This window comes from Bactrocera oleae, chromosome 3 (genome assembly GCF_042242935.1).
Source record: "Bactrocera oleae isolate idBacOlea1 chromosome 3, idBacOlea1, whole genome shotgun sequence".
Classification (NCBI taxonomy): Eukaryota; Metazoa; Arthropoda; class Insecta; order Diptera; family Tephritidae; genus Bactrocera; species Bactrocera oleae.
The window spans coordinates 5,564,699-5,578,584 of record NC_091537.1 but is presented as its reverse complement, the minus strand read 5'-3'; the positions used below and the strand labels follow the sequence as shown (position 1 = coordinate 5,578,584).

Genomic DNA, 13,886 nt, shown 5'->3' with positions numbered 1-13,886 from the left:
ATTGCTTTATTGTCTCCTTAGTTAGTCACACATTTGGTCGCACATTGGTCGCTCTTCTCAACCGCTCATATGGTCACCATAATGATCACATGATCATATAATCACTTGCGGTGCTCATCTGCAGTCGCCTTTAGTTCCACCATTGGCATCCACAAACTTTTACGCATAAACTGCGTCATCATTGGCGATAATATACCAATTCTCTACATTCAAAGCAAAAAGAATTGCAAAATTCGTTCCTCGACGTGAGCGCAGAACTACTTATGTTGGAGATCGAGAGCTCTTTTTCTGCGATTAACTGCCATAATTTGGCTGTGTGGTCATCTGCGAGGCATGACGAACTGAATTACAAGCAGATATGTAGTTGGACAGTTTTTTGCAATATTCACACCATGAAGTTTCTGATTAATGCTATGACAAAATTTGTTAGATATAGATTAGAGCTACTAATCCACCATAATCTATGATGATTTTCTTTTATTAAAAGTCTAATTTGGCACGGTATTCTTTTGAATATTTGAAAGTATGAGAGATTAGACAAGGTACTGATTCAAAAAGGTCTATTCGCTGCTAAGGGTACGAATTATTATTCAGTTGAAACTACTGGTACGAATCTTAAATCTAAATCAGCAAATTTTTGCGTTACACTCAAGATCTGGGGTTTGATCTAAATTTGGTGTGTGAAATCCTTTTAATTTTAGATGAACACTATCTTTCAGTAGATCGCAAAATAACGCTGATAAGTCTTGGTTTAGGAAACAAGAAGATGGACATGAAGCCGTCTTAATAGTCTCGTCGGTTTTATCAAAGTTTTACGGAGCTCTCGGACATAAGTCACATCGTAAGGTTATGGGCAAAGAGAAGTATTATTTATGGGATAAACTTTATAACCTTTAAGTCGAAAATTCTCTGGGAAGCTCATTAAATTGGTCTAAATTATTGTTGTTATAATAATTTACTGGCTCAATTAGAGACTTTCTCGAAAAAATTATAAATCTACCTACCTATCTTAACAAATCCCTAAAATGTAACCTGTAAGGTATAATTACAATCATCTCGCAAAAGGATGCTTTCTACAGCTATTACAGCCCTGTTCATATCATGTCGTGATCTCGAAAATATATAGGCGAAACAATTAATTTTTAATTATTTTGAAGAATAATGTATAGATTAGTGCGTCCCGATCCCGAAATATCAATACCATAAATAGTCCCGTAAAAACATCGGGACTTAGATATTTGATAATCGACTAAATAAAATGTAAAGTCAAAAATTAAAATTAAAAAAACTAACTTAATAAAACCAAAACATATTTATATAAAAACCGCAGGGTACTGTGATAATAATATCGAGATCCCGAAAATATAATATAAAAGGGTACGAAATGATTTTTTCAATGTCTACATTTATTTTGAATAAAAAATATATAAATCAGTGTAATATTCGGGATCCCGAATTTTCAATACTATAATCCCGAAAAAAATCGGGATTTGGAAATTTTATAAACAAATAAATTCTACAATTTATCGCATTTTTTATTAGACTTTAACACACAGTAGTATATATTGTCAATATAATATATAGATGTATATAAATATGTATAGATACATACATATGTACATAAAAAATTATCTAGGTATATGTATTGTTTAAATATGTGTCAGAAGCTGCTTATTTCTGATCTGAAACCATATAAGAGTATTAACAGACACACTAGCGCAACCTCTACCCTCTTGTGTACTATTTCGCAGCATATCCTGCACGTTGTTGGCGGTCCATTTGAGCCGGCCACCAGGTCCCATACAACTCAAAGGCGATTATAGTGTTTTAAATCAATTAGTTTTGTCGATATTGTCATAATTCGTTGCAAAACGTGGTTGAATATGCCGAATGTGTTGTTGTACCATGCTTTTTATTTCAATTGATTTTTCAAATGCCAACTGTGACTCTCTCTCCCTCTAAGGATTTACACAGCGAGCGACTGCCTACCGAATGTAATGGCTTCAAACGGCCCACAGTGGCTGGCAATTGCTCGCCCACATACTTGTAGTACACATACCTATACAAATATACAGCCATATTTACTTGCATGTGTACACATAGCGTTGGAAGGATATAAACAATAATTTGTCGGCATCCTTTTGCTGTGCCACAGTAGTCACGCTATTTGCAAATTTTCAACTCAATTAGGAACTCGAAAAAAATTGGAAAAAAATCACAAAAATATAATGAATCGAAAAACTGCGCTATAAGTATGCATGTACCTATTTGTGGGCGTATGAGCAAGCGCATGAGTTGAAATATTTTTTACTTTGCGGCTTTCGGCTTTCGTGCTTTGACGTTTGCATCGCTTCGCAAGGATCTGCAGACTGCCTGCTGACTAACTCGTCGGCACTGACAATTCTATTTCGGATTTGGCTGCTCATTTTTCAATTGTTTTCGTTGTTTTTGTTGTTGTTATGCATTTTTTTCGCCACTTGTTTGAAATTTGCCGCCAATGCGCCACGATCGTCGGCAAAATTGAATTATCGACAATCAGGCTACTGCTACGGCTACGGTGTGCCGTTTTCGCTACTCATCCTTCACATGTTTGCATAGTCAGTCTGCTTTCTCTTTGCTGGCTTGGTATTTTTGTTGTTGCTGTTTTTTCTTTGATTTTTTATTTTTATTTTTAATTGTTGTGCTTGTTTTTATTGTTGGCTATTGGATGTCAGTCAGTGTTGTTTGTTGCGGTACACAGGCAAACAAAGTGGCACAACAGCGGCAACAACAAGAACCACAACAACAAAAACTAATAAAACTGTAAATACATACAAACTGTAGTACATATGTGCGCATTTTGGAAAATGAAGATATCAGCCAACACAATGGCAGGCAACAACAAAGTGGCATGTGAAAGTGGCCGCGCGCAAAGGACCCCAAAGGACTCAGCCAGTTTTAATTGTACGAAATTGTGAAAGTGCTCAATGCCGGCAAAAATTCAACTAAAATACATGATTTCTACACAAACACACATACACTTATACATATATGTATATATAGTTGTTTTGTTAAATGCGTGTTTCGAAGGCAAATCGCTTGTTTTGTCAAGTTGTCTCGATATCAAAGCGCACCGCCAATCGGACCACTTGTGGCGGCACGTCTTCATTATCTACTTGACTTGCCCACTTATTGTTGCCGGTCGACACTTTAGCTGTTGTGGCAGCATAATTGTTGTTATTTTTTCTAACTCTAGTCCTTTTTTTACACAGGCTCATTTATATATCTAAGTAAATTTAGAGATTTATTAGTAATCCTTTGCTGGCTGCATTTGAATAATGTTCTGTAATTACAGAGCAGAATGACTAAATAAACCGAATTTGAGTCGGGTCTGGGCCTATTATGTGTAAGCGATAATCCTCCTACGAGCGGGTTTTGATTAAGGCGAAACGACAAGTATCCTTCCACGTCAAGCGCAAAAACGAAAACTAAATTGGACAAGAGGTTATCCGCTTTCAAAGTGAAATAGAGCTGAAAAAATAATTATATTAAAAAAAAAAAATATTTATTTGTAACGCGTTTTTGGTCAAAGATCACGAACCGATTGATGAATTGACTAACTGCATAGGAAATAATATGAAATGGGTGCAATTTGCTACCAGTTTGAAGTTTAAAAAGCGCACTCCGACAGTTTTCCAAAGTAGTTCTAGTTCTAATAGTCATTCAAATGGCGCTATAAACTCGAGTTTATATATTATTAGTATTCAATATTCGGTCGACATAATTGCTCAGCAGAGTCGATAATTCAAGCAACAATGAATCGGTTTCGCACGTTCACTTTAATGGAAAATGGGCATCCTTAGAGAGGACGTATCGAAGAAGACCCGAATGAGTCCGTCCGCCTATCTACTTTATGAAAGATTTTGTCATTGTTGAGACGCCGTTACATCCTCAAAAATCACTCTTTGGTGTACGCTATGGGAAGAGGGAATTATTGGTCTATATTTCTTCAAAAATAAAGCCAGCCATAATGTTACAGTCAATGTGGAACGTTATATAGCCATGCTTTTCGCGCCTGAAATGGAGGATGTTGATGTGAACGATCTTTGCTTCCAACGAGATGTCGGTAGATGCCAAATAGCCAACATAGTAATCAATTTATTGCAGGACACCGGGTGAGCGCATTATCTCGCATCGTGGATCTGTGGCACGGCTCCAAGAACGTGTGATTTAACACCGCTAGACTTTATTTTGTGCGGTCATGTGAAGTCGCTTGTTTACGGAGATTAACCTGAGGCGATTAACGTCTTGAAAAAGAATATTGCAAAAAATAGTCGAAAAATGGTCGCAATTTTAGTCTCTCGGCTTGAATTTATTTCAACCAGCCGCGGCGGTCACTTACCCAAAATCATTCTTAAAACAGAATGACAAACGCTTATTTTTGTAATAAAGCTAAATTCTTGGCCATTACATTCAATTACATGCATTTTATTTGTTCTTGAAAACCACATGTCTAAAAATACACACTTTACTATGCTTCAGCTTTCATTAAACTCCCCTTGTTTTGATTTTTATATAGATATATACTTTTTGTAACAAATTGTTACCGAGAGGCTGATATATTTGGATGTGTAATAGTCTTGATAGCTTACCACTACTTCGGGGATTGACATTTAAGCTCGATAGGTGTCGCAGCTAACGATATATTCAGAAAATACGCATGCGTGAACCAATTTTGCTCTTATTGCGAGATATAAGATACAATAAATACTTTTCACTTTACTAAGCAGCTGCCACTAAAACTACCTTCACTCTAGGCACTTCCAATTCGAGCCTAGTTAGCGTACAAAACGGCCGTTAAATGCGAGCCATTACAATCGCCTTTCAGACCTTCAGTCTATCATAACTACAGCCAGTTAGTCAAATAAGTATGCCGGTGTGTTCATTGCAGTCGCATTATCGACCACATTTCACGGACCACAATAGCCAGCCGAAAACGTTACGACACGCTTTAATGCCTATTCAAAAAGCAACAAAAAATCTGATACTTAGCACACAGAGTAAGCGCGTGAAAAGCGAGTAATATTAGTGTCACAAAAAGACATCTTTGTTGAGCGCTTTTGTAGCGCAAACGAGGCTCATTTGCTGAAATAAAAAACCGTCATGATTACCTTCAAATGTTACGCACGCTTGGCGGTCGCCAGTGATTATGCCCATTTCTAGTTTGCCATATCATGTAGATGCGTTTTGGTCGCTCTTCCAGTCACCCATTTGGTCACACATTCGGTCGCAAATTGGTCACTTTCCTCAACCGCTCATTTTGGTCAGCATGCTGATCGCATGATCGCATGATCACATGATCACTTGCCGTGCGCATATTCCCTTGGCTTTCGTTGCACCATTGGTGGAACTTTTGTGCGTATTAAACGTCATCATTGGCGATAATGTGCATTATGCTGGTGATTCTTCTACGTACGTAGCAATTTCGCTAGCATTCGTGCTACGGTGGAGCGCTCAGCTATGTAGGAGTTCCTGCGCTTTGCACACATTCCGATTGGTTGATTTGCTTGTGTGTAGTTTGTGGTCATCGCTTAGGCGTAACGAAAATAATTTTACCACACACGCATATATAGTATGTTAAGAATAGATTTTGAAATCATAACGGTTTCTTATATCCTTCTACTATATGCATTATTCAACCATTAGTGGTACTAATGCGCTGTAATCTGTTCTGATGTGGTCAATTGGACCGTAAATTTGTCAGGTCACATTAGTCACACTCTGTATGATTTTTTAAGTCCTATATACTTGGGTGTTTATTATGTACAAGATATACCATATTTCGATGCTTTATATAATTCAAGTCGAAAAGTTATTGATATTTTTGTTTTTTATATTATTTCAAAAAACGCAACTTAAAAAAAACCTTATGGTACTGTCTCCCAAAAAGCAACTTTTACGATTATTTTGGTGAACTCTCATGTATGCTTTTTTTTGTACTAAAATGTTGATTTCTTAAGTTTTATCAAAAAAATATCATCGTGTGCACCCACCTTTATATTATATAAATAAGCCAATTAAATCCGACATCAATTTCTAAACCTCAAAAATACTCGTATATGGAAAGATTCAAATAACAGACTTTATATATATGTTTTCGGGTCCGTGCAAACCAGCCTTTAAACATTTGTATATTCAAAACTATCATACTGATTCAGTAAATACTATTTGTTGAATATTCTATGCTGTTACAACAACAACAATTATTTCTTTTCATTTTCATATTATTTATACATTTTTTTACAAACCTATGTGCATATATAGTTGTAGAAACGCGCTTCTTTCAAAATATGCCCCACATATTGTAGCTTCCAAATTAGATTAAAACAATTATTTTTCAAATTTAACCTTATTTGAAAATTAAGGTTGGTTTTCGCTTTTTTATTTAATTTTTTTTTATTTTAATTTTCTAAAAAGCGTTATTTTTTATATTTATTTTTTTTATTTATTTTGGTTTTTCTTAAACTTATTTTTTAAAAAATAATATTTTTCGTTTAAAAAAATTACAATATTCTTACTAGAAAAAATTTTGGAAATTTTCTGAAATTTTTTTAAAATTTTTGTTATATTTATTAAAAACATAATAATTAAAGTTTCGTTTCAAAAACTGACATAAGCTATACTTTTACTTTTAAATAATTTTTGAAACTTTTTGATTTTGTTTTAAATTTTTCATTTTTGTTTAATATTTTTTTATGCAATTTATTTTCGAAAAACAATTTTTTATTTAAAAAAACTGGCATTAGCTTAAATTTTATTTTTGAATATTCTTCAAATTTTCTGAAAAGTTAATAATTTTTTATCTGCTTTTATATTGTCTTATATTTATTTTCTAAAAATAATTTTGTTTTCTATTTCAAAAAATGACATTAGCATAATTTTTGCATTTAAATATATTTTTAAAACCTCTTTCTGAAACCCTTTTTTTTTTTAATTGGTAAAATAATTTGCTAAAAAACAATTAGTTTTGTTTCGAAAAATGGTATAAGCTTATAAATATGTTTTCAAATTTCTAAAAACTTTTTTTTTTAATTTTTTCTTAATTAATTTTTTGTAAAAAAAATTTTTTTTGTTTGTTTCAAAAATTGAATTTTTTTTTAAACTTCTCAATTTTGTTTTTGAAAAACAAAAATATGTGTGCAAATTTTCTAAAACTTTTTTTTTTTAATCTTTTCTCATATTAATTTTCTGTAAAATATTTTTTTTGTTTCAAAATTAAATTTTTAAAATAATTTCTCAATTTTGTTTTTGATAAGAAAAGAACTTGTTTTTCAACACAAAAACAATTTTTGGCTTTTCCACTTTTGTTTTCAAATAGATTTTTTATCACCTAAATTGAAATATTCAAAATTCAGTATATTTTTCTATAAACCACTTATTTGACATTACAGGCTTTTTCTTTGAATTCCTTAAGTTTGATCTATCAAAGCTCTTTTAAATTTTTTAATCAAGTTTTCGCAATATAGTCGCTTGAACGACGAATTTGCATAGCTAATTGGTTGGAAATTTTATTAAAATAATTCTTTTTTACACCTAGAGGCGAAAAAAGACAAAATCGAGTTAAGTAATTTTACTAAATTTCCATAAGATTATACAGCATATATGAAATATAATATTTGAATCGATAAAATGTCATTACTTAGCTACTGAACTAGACTAATTTAATATTTCTAAACATTTCTATATATCATATTTGCATATGTATGTATATATATTATTATATACGTGCCTTCAAGCAGCTACTACGCTTCAAGGACCATCAAAGCCATATAAATTATACTTCAGCTTTCACAAAAAGCTAAAAATTCAAAATCAATTGCTGCCATAGTACACATATCTATATGTTTAATATGTATATTTTCTCATGCTCGTACATACACAACTATACATATACTACAATGTATGCGATTGCAAGACATTTCAACTGTAAATATTATACAAATGTTGTCGTGCAAACTTCAATAACAATTAAAGGCTTAATTAAAAGTTGAAAATATTGTCGGAAAAAGCAAAAAATATGAATATTGAAATACATTGAAGTATATACTCACATGCATACACATATGTATGTATGAGTTTTGAGTTTGCACAGATACACTGTATATATATATTTTCACTTAGAAACATTTAAGTGTTCGAGACATATTCACTCTGATATAAATTTTATATAAACTTTGCTTTTGCTGTTCAAGTCTACAACAGAATTATTGCTGCCATTTGCTGTGCTATTTATCGTCTTTCTTGTTACCCCCTTTTTCCGAAAGCATAGCGCGTAATTGCATTTAATTGAATACCTTGCAGTGTTTAATAAATAAATTGCTGACAGACCGCCCAGCTTTTTTATTGTACATACATACATATGTAGATATGGTATATGTTAGCATGGCGATATGTTTTCATATATATATAATAGATATATATTTCTAATTTATTGCGGAAATGTGGCAAATATTCTAATAAGAACTTAGCAATGACCAAGTTTTGCTGAGGTACAAAGTTAGTTGGCACTTCATGACCAATATATTATATTGCAGCCAACGTCTTGGCATTTGTAACTAGTTATTAATTTCTAAAAAATCGTTGCTATTCAATTTTACTAAAATAATATTTTTTTTCTAATTTTTTAAAATTAAAATAATATTTTATATATAAAACTTCAAATATTTCGATTAAATTCTCATTTAAGTCGTTTTTATGAAACTCGTTTTAAGTATTTCTAAAGAGATTCCATAGTTTTTGCGTGTAGAACTAGAAACTCAAGAAGAATTCTCTATATTTTCGGCGCACCGTTCCACTAGCAATACTTATTTTTTATTTCTAGAACTAACTTTACGCCTGTATTTTTTTTAAACTTTTTAAGAACCGAGATAATTTGCAAAAAGACCTAAGCATTGATCTAGTCTTTAAAACCTACCTGAATTTAGGCCAATTTTTGGAGGCTTATTTGAAATGGAAAAAATAAATGACTGGTAATGAAACTCAGCATATTTATTAAGTACATATTAAAATATGAAAATCCAATTTAAAAAAAAAAATTTTTTTTCAAAATGGTCGCCGTGGCAATCGATCTCTTGAGGCTCTCGCGGCAAAAGGCATCAATTGACGGAATTTTTAGCTAAAGTTTCAGCTATCTGAAATAAATAAAAAAATGTTGAATCTTGTTCATGAAACATGTATCTTCTAGTTATACAAAAAAAAAGGCAAAAAATCAAAAACTGGCCGACATTTTTTGTGTCAAAAAGGGTTGTTTTTGGTTGTTTTGGTAACATAACTAGAAGTTAACGCTACAAAGAAAATGTGTGCCAATTTTCATAAGAATTTTTCTGTCCGAGTTATCTTGCACGTCAGTTTAAAAAAGTAGTTTTGAGAAAAAGGCGATAAAATGCATTTTTTTCTTAATAAATAATGCGCTTTTCATTCTAAAAATTTACAGGCATATTTTTAAAATGTTAAACTAACTATTTAAAAAAAAAAATCGATTTTTTTTTATTTTACATGTATCTCTCCCCTTGAGTACTTTCTATATTTTATCTGCTTCTGTGCCATATTTCTATGGAGAAGTTTCGAAAAATTGGAGCTCACTAGAATAATAGTATCATAATATCAACTTATACCTTAAACAAAGCAACCTGGCTGTGATTAATTTCTATACATTCTATAAAATATTGAAAAGATAAATTTAGAGTTAGCAGAGTTCTCATTTCGAGTATACTATCTCCGATTTTATGCATCTGTCCTAGAATGTAATTAAGCGCCACTCTATTTAATTAGAGTTTAGCTTCTATTATAATAAATCAATAAAGATTTATCTTGCCTCTAGTTTTTCATAGAAGGACTTGATTTTGATCGTTTATGGCAGCTATATGCTATAGTGATCTGATATGCAAAATTTCTTTGGAGATTACATTGTCGCCTTAGATTACTCATAATAACAATAATAATAACTCATGCCACATTTCGTGCAGATACCTCTTCAAATGAAAAAGTTTCCATACAAGCACTTGATTTCGATTGTTCATGGCAGAATCAATCAGACATGGCTAAAACAACTCAGCTCATCATGCTGATCATTTATGTATATTTTATAGGGTATCCGACGTTTCCTTCTTGGTGTTACAAACTTCGTGGCAAACTTAATACATCCTGTTCAGGGTACAAAAATTTATATCTCGCTTCCAACTACTTGAAAAATTTTTAGGTTTCACATTTTTGTATTTTTTTGTAGGAAATTGTATGCTTTGATTAAAAGATATAACGGTTGAAGTTGGAATATTTTAAGGAACATTTTTTTTTTATGAAGTTACAGAAGTTACAGTTTCGTAGGAAATTAACTGCTTCACAAAAATAGTCTCTTATTTTTGATTTAGGTTTTTTAATTTTTTTTACCATATATATTTTCGTTGTTTTTTGACGATTGATATTTCGTAAACGCTTAATTAAACCAAAAATAATTTTTTAATCCGCCTTCATTAAAATACATACATACATACATATATATATGTACGTATGTACATTGTGTATATACACTTTTATACTTGTTTTTTAATTGAAACAATTAAGTTACAACAAAGTCCATATGTAAATAAACTAACAAGCTAAAAACAACAACAAATAACAGCATAACAATAAGAAAAAGCAACAACATACTATGTTTTTGTTCTTGAGAAAAACTCAGAATTGTCTATTTTAGTGAGAAATAAGTAAATAAAAATAAAATTCCGCTATTTGGCCTTATTTAGCAACTTTAGCTATTTATTTTGACTTTTATTTTGCTGTTGTTGTTGACGCAGTTTGCCCATTCGTGTACGCTTGCATGCAAATCAACCCTGTTTGGATTGTTGTAATGGATATTTTGACGCCAATGCAAGAAAATATACAAAATAAAAACAAAAACAAATGCGGAAACAACAACCTCAACAACAACGTGAACTGCAGTAGGGCAGCAACGCAGAGGCACAGGTAGGCGCGGTGGAATGCAAAAAAAAATATGTTTATATGTACATATCATGCCCTTATAAAGCTTAATACAGGCTATGTGTCAATATACATGTAAATATATATTTATATTTATATGCATATATACACACTAGTACACATGTACATATGTATGTATGCGGCACCAGCAGCATGCACAACATACACTACAAAGTTAATAAATAGTGTTAACATAAGGGTGGTTTTCCACAAAACCACAACAACAACAACAATAACAAGTCGTTCACCACTTGCCACTACTGTACACACACATATGCACACACACATTCTTGCGCGACACGTAAGTAAGCTACACTGCCTAACTTCCACAAATGTAGATTGTGGAACGCAAGTATGGCTGCCGGCGTTCCGCTGTTGTTGTTGTTGTTGCTCACGGAAAGGCGGAGTCAATGCAGTCAACACAAGTCAATGGAAGGTAAACATTTTTGTGTGCTGGTTGGCAGCGCGTGTGTATGTATGCGTGAGAGCGTGCGCACACTGTTTTCCTATGCTCTGTGGTGCGACAAATGTTTGCTAGGGATCGTTTGCTGGCGCGCGCGGGTCCAGGAGAGTGCGACTATAAATGCCGCGCCAACTGCGCTGGTAGAGTCAGTATTGAGTTTGACTTCGTCTTTAACGATTGTTCGCACGCTTGCATTTAGAGCGGTAAACCAGTTTTTCTTGCAATTAACCAAAACAACAACAACAACAAAAATTTTAAATACACACTAGTTACAATAGGAAGCAAGTTAATTTGTAATTAAATACAGAAAACAAAAAAGTGCAAAATGGTGCGTTATTACAACAACATGGAGCATACCACGAATTTCTCCATCGATGCCATACTCGCTAAGGGCTCGACGCAGCCACTGCCGCAAGTACAAACGCAAGCGCAAACAAATCAAGCGCTTTATCAGCGCGCACAACAGCGCACATACCAACAACCAAAAGAACAACAAATTCAACAAACACAACAATTACAACAAAATCCAATGCAAACTTATCAAACGGAACAGGCATACGTGAGTGATGATCTCGCCAGCATCGACAGCTTCGAGACACCATCACGCACCTCCACACCCATGAGCAGTGGCGCCGATTCGCTAACCTCGGGTGAGGATAAACTCGATGAAGTGGAGAGTGGTGAAGACTATGAAGAGGAGGATGAGGAGAAGGATGCGACGCTTGCGGACGCCAAAAGCGATGGCGATAAGCACAAGAAACCGACCTACAGTTATAACGCGCTCATCATGATGGCCATACAGAACAGCCCCGAGCAACGCTTGACGCTTAACGGCATCTATGAATATTTGATAAAACGCTTTCCCTTCTTCACGAAGAATAAGCGCGGCTGGCAAAACTCCATACGCCACAATTTGAGTCTCAACAAATGCTTCACGAAAATCCCACGCAGCTATGACGATCCTGGCAAGGGCAACTACTGGGTTTTGGACCCTAGCGCCGAAGAGGTTTTCATCGGTGAGACTACGGGTAAATTGCGTCGTAAAAATCCTGGTGCGAGCCGTTCACGTTTGGCTGCCTATCGTCAAGCGATGTTCACGCCACTAATGAGTCCTTATGGTGCGCCACCAACAATCTCCACGGCCTATCATAACGCTCAACCATTTGTCGGCGCTGCCGGTTATATGGGTGCCGCAGCCGCTGCTGCCGCCGCGCTTTATCAACGCATGCCGCCACCATTGGCAGCAGCCGCCGTCTATCATCAGGCCGCCATGTATGGTGGAGCCGCACAAATGGCAGCCGCCGCAGCAGCAGCAAGCGGCATAGCGCCACCACCACCAACAGTGACAGCCGCATCATCGCCAACAGGCGCACATCATTTGCCGCTTGGCTATAATCCGGCGGCTTACAGTGCTATGCCGACGCTACAAGCGCCGCACATGACCAACGAGTTGTTCCAACGCATGCAGTTGTTTGGCAAATTCCCCACCAGTTAAGCAATGCAACACCACACACACACACATACACAAATACACATTACAAGCGGCTGAGCAGGTGGCAGGCAAGTTTATTTTGGCCACCATGTTTCTAGCGGCGACGGCGTCCACCACAATTGGGCGCTGTTCGCACTCCGACGGGCATTCGATTGGATAGCACAGCGACGGCAGGGCAGTTCAAGCAACGTGAGATGTTAACAAAGCGCCACAGCGGCTGGTCAATATGGGTCTAACGAGGTGTTTACGTGCAACTGGGCGGCAAAGAGAGGCCTCCAGTCAATCAGCGGCTGCATCGTTGAAAATGAGCTGGGGAGCAGGCTTTCCCAAAGAGACAAAGATAGTATATGTCTGAGCGAAAGTTACCAGCATTAACAAAAATGCATTGTAATAAAAAAAATCAAAAAAAGTTATCAAAATAGTTGTAATCAATAGTAGTACTGTATTCAAGAAATTTTGAAACAAAAATATTATAACATTTTAACAATAGACAAATTTACGCATTTATGTACAAACAAAAGAAAAAAAAATTAAATTAAATTATAAAACAAATTAAAAATATTTTTTTATTATTTATAATTATAAGAAACTTTACTTACACTAAAGATTTTTGGAAATTATTAGAAAATATATATTATATATATATATATATATATATATATATATACACATTGTTATTTTCCAACAGGCAGGATAATGAGAAGTCATCCTGCTTTCTGATTATTTCGTTTTAAACTTGATGTGTTTCACTCTTCTTCTTCTCGCAGCAATTTTCGAAATCTGCGTACATCAGTTAAGCTTCTTCGATAACCTAATGTAAAGAACGCTTTTTGAAAATTTGGTTTGATAGTGATATTTTTGCTAGAAACTTCTCCTGCTTAAACAAATACTTCAAGGCAACTCGCTCTCAGAAAGATG

The 13,886-nt window shown here is 34.3% G+C and overlaps 1 protein-coding gene across 1 annotated transcript; it reads left to right on the top strand.

Annotated features, from left to right (window-relative positions):
• Positions 1-11,616: 11,616 nt before the first annotated feature.
• slp1 (sloppy paired 1) lies at positions 11,617-13,492 on the top strand. Its single transcript, XM_014238051.3, has one exon. The coding sequence runs from the start codon at positions 11,802-11,804 to the stop codon at positions 12,969-12,971; it is 1,170 nt and encodes a 389-aa protein (XP_014093526.1). The 5' UTR covers positions 11,617-11,801; the 3' UTR covers positions 12,972-13,492.
• Positions 13,493-13,886: the final 394 nt, after the last annotated feature.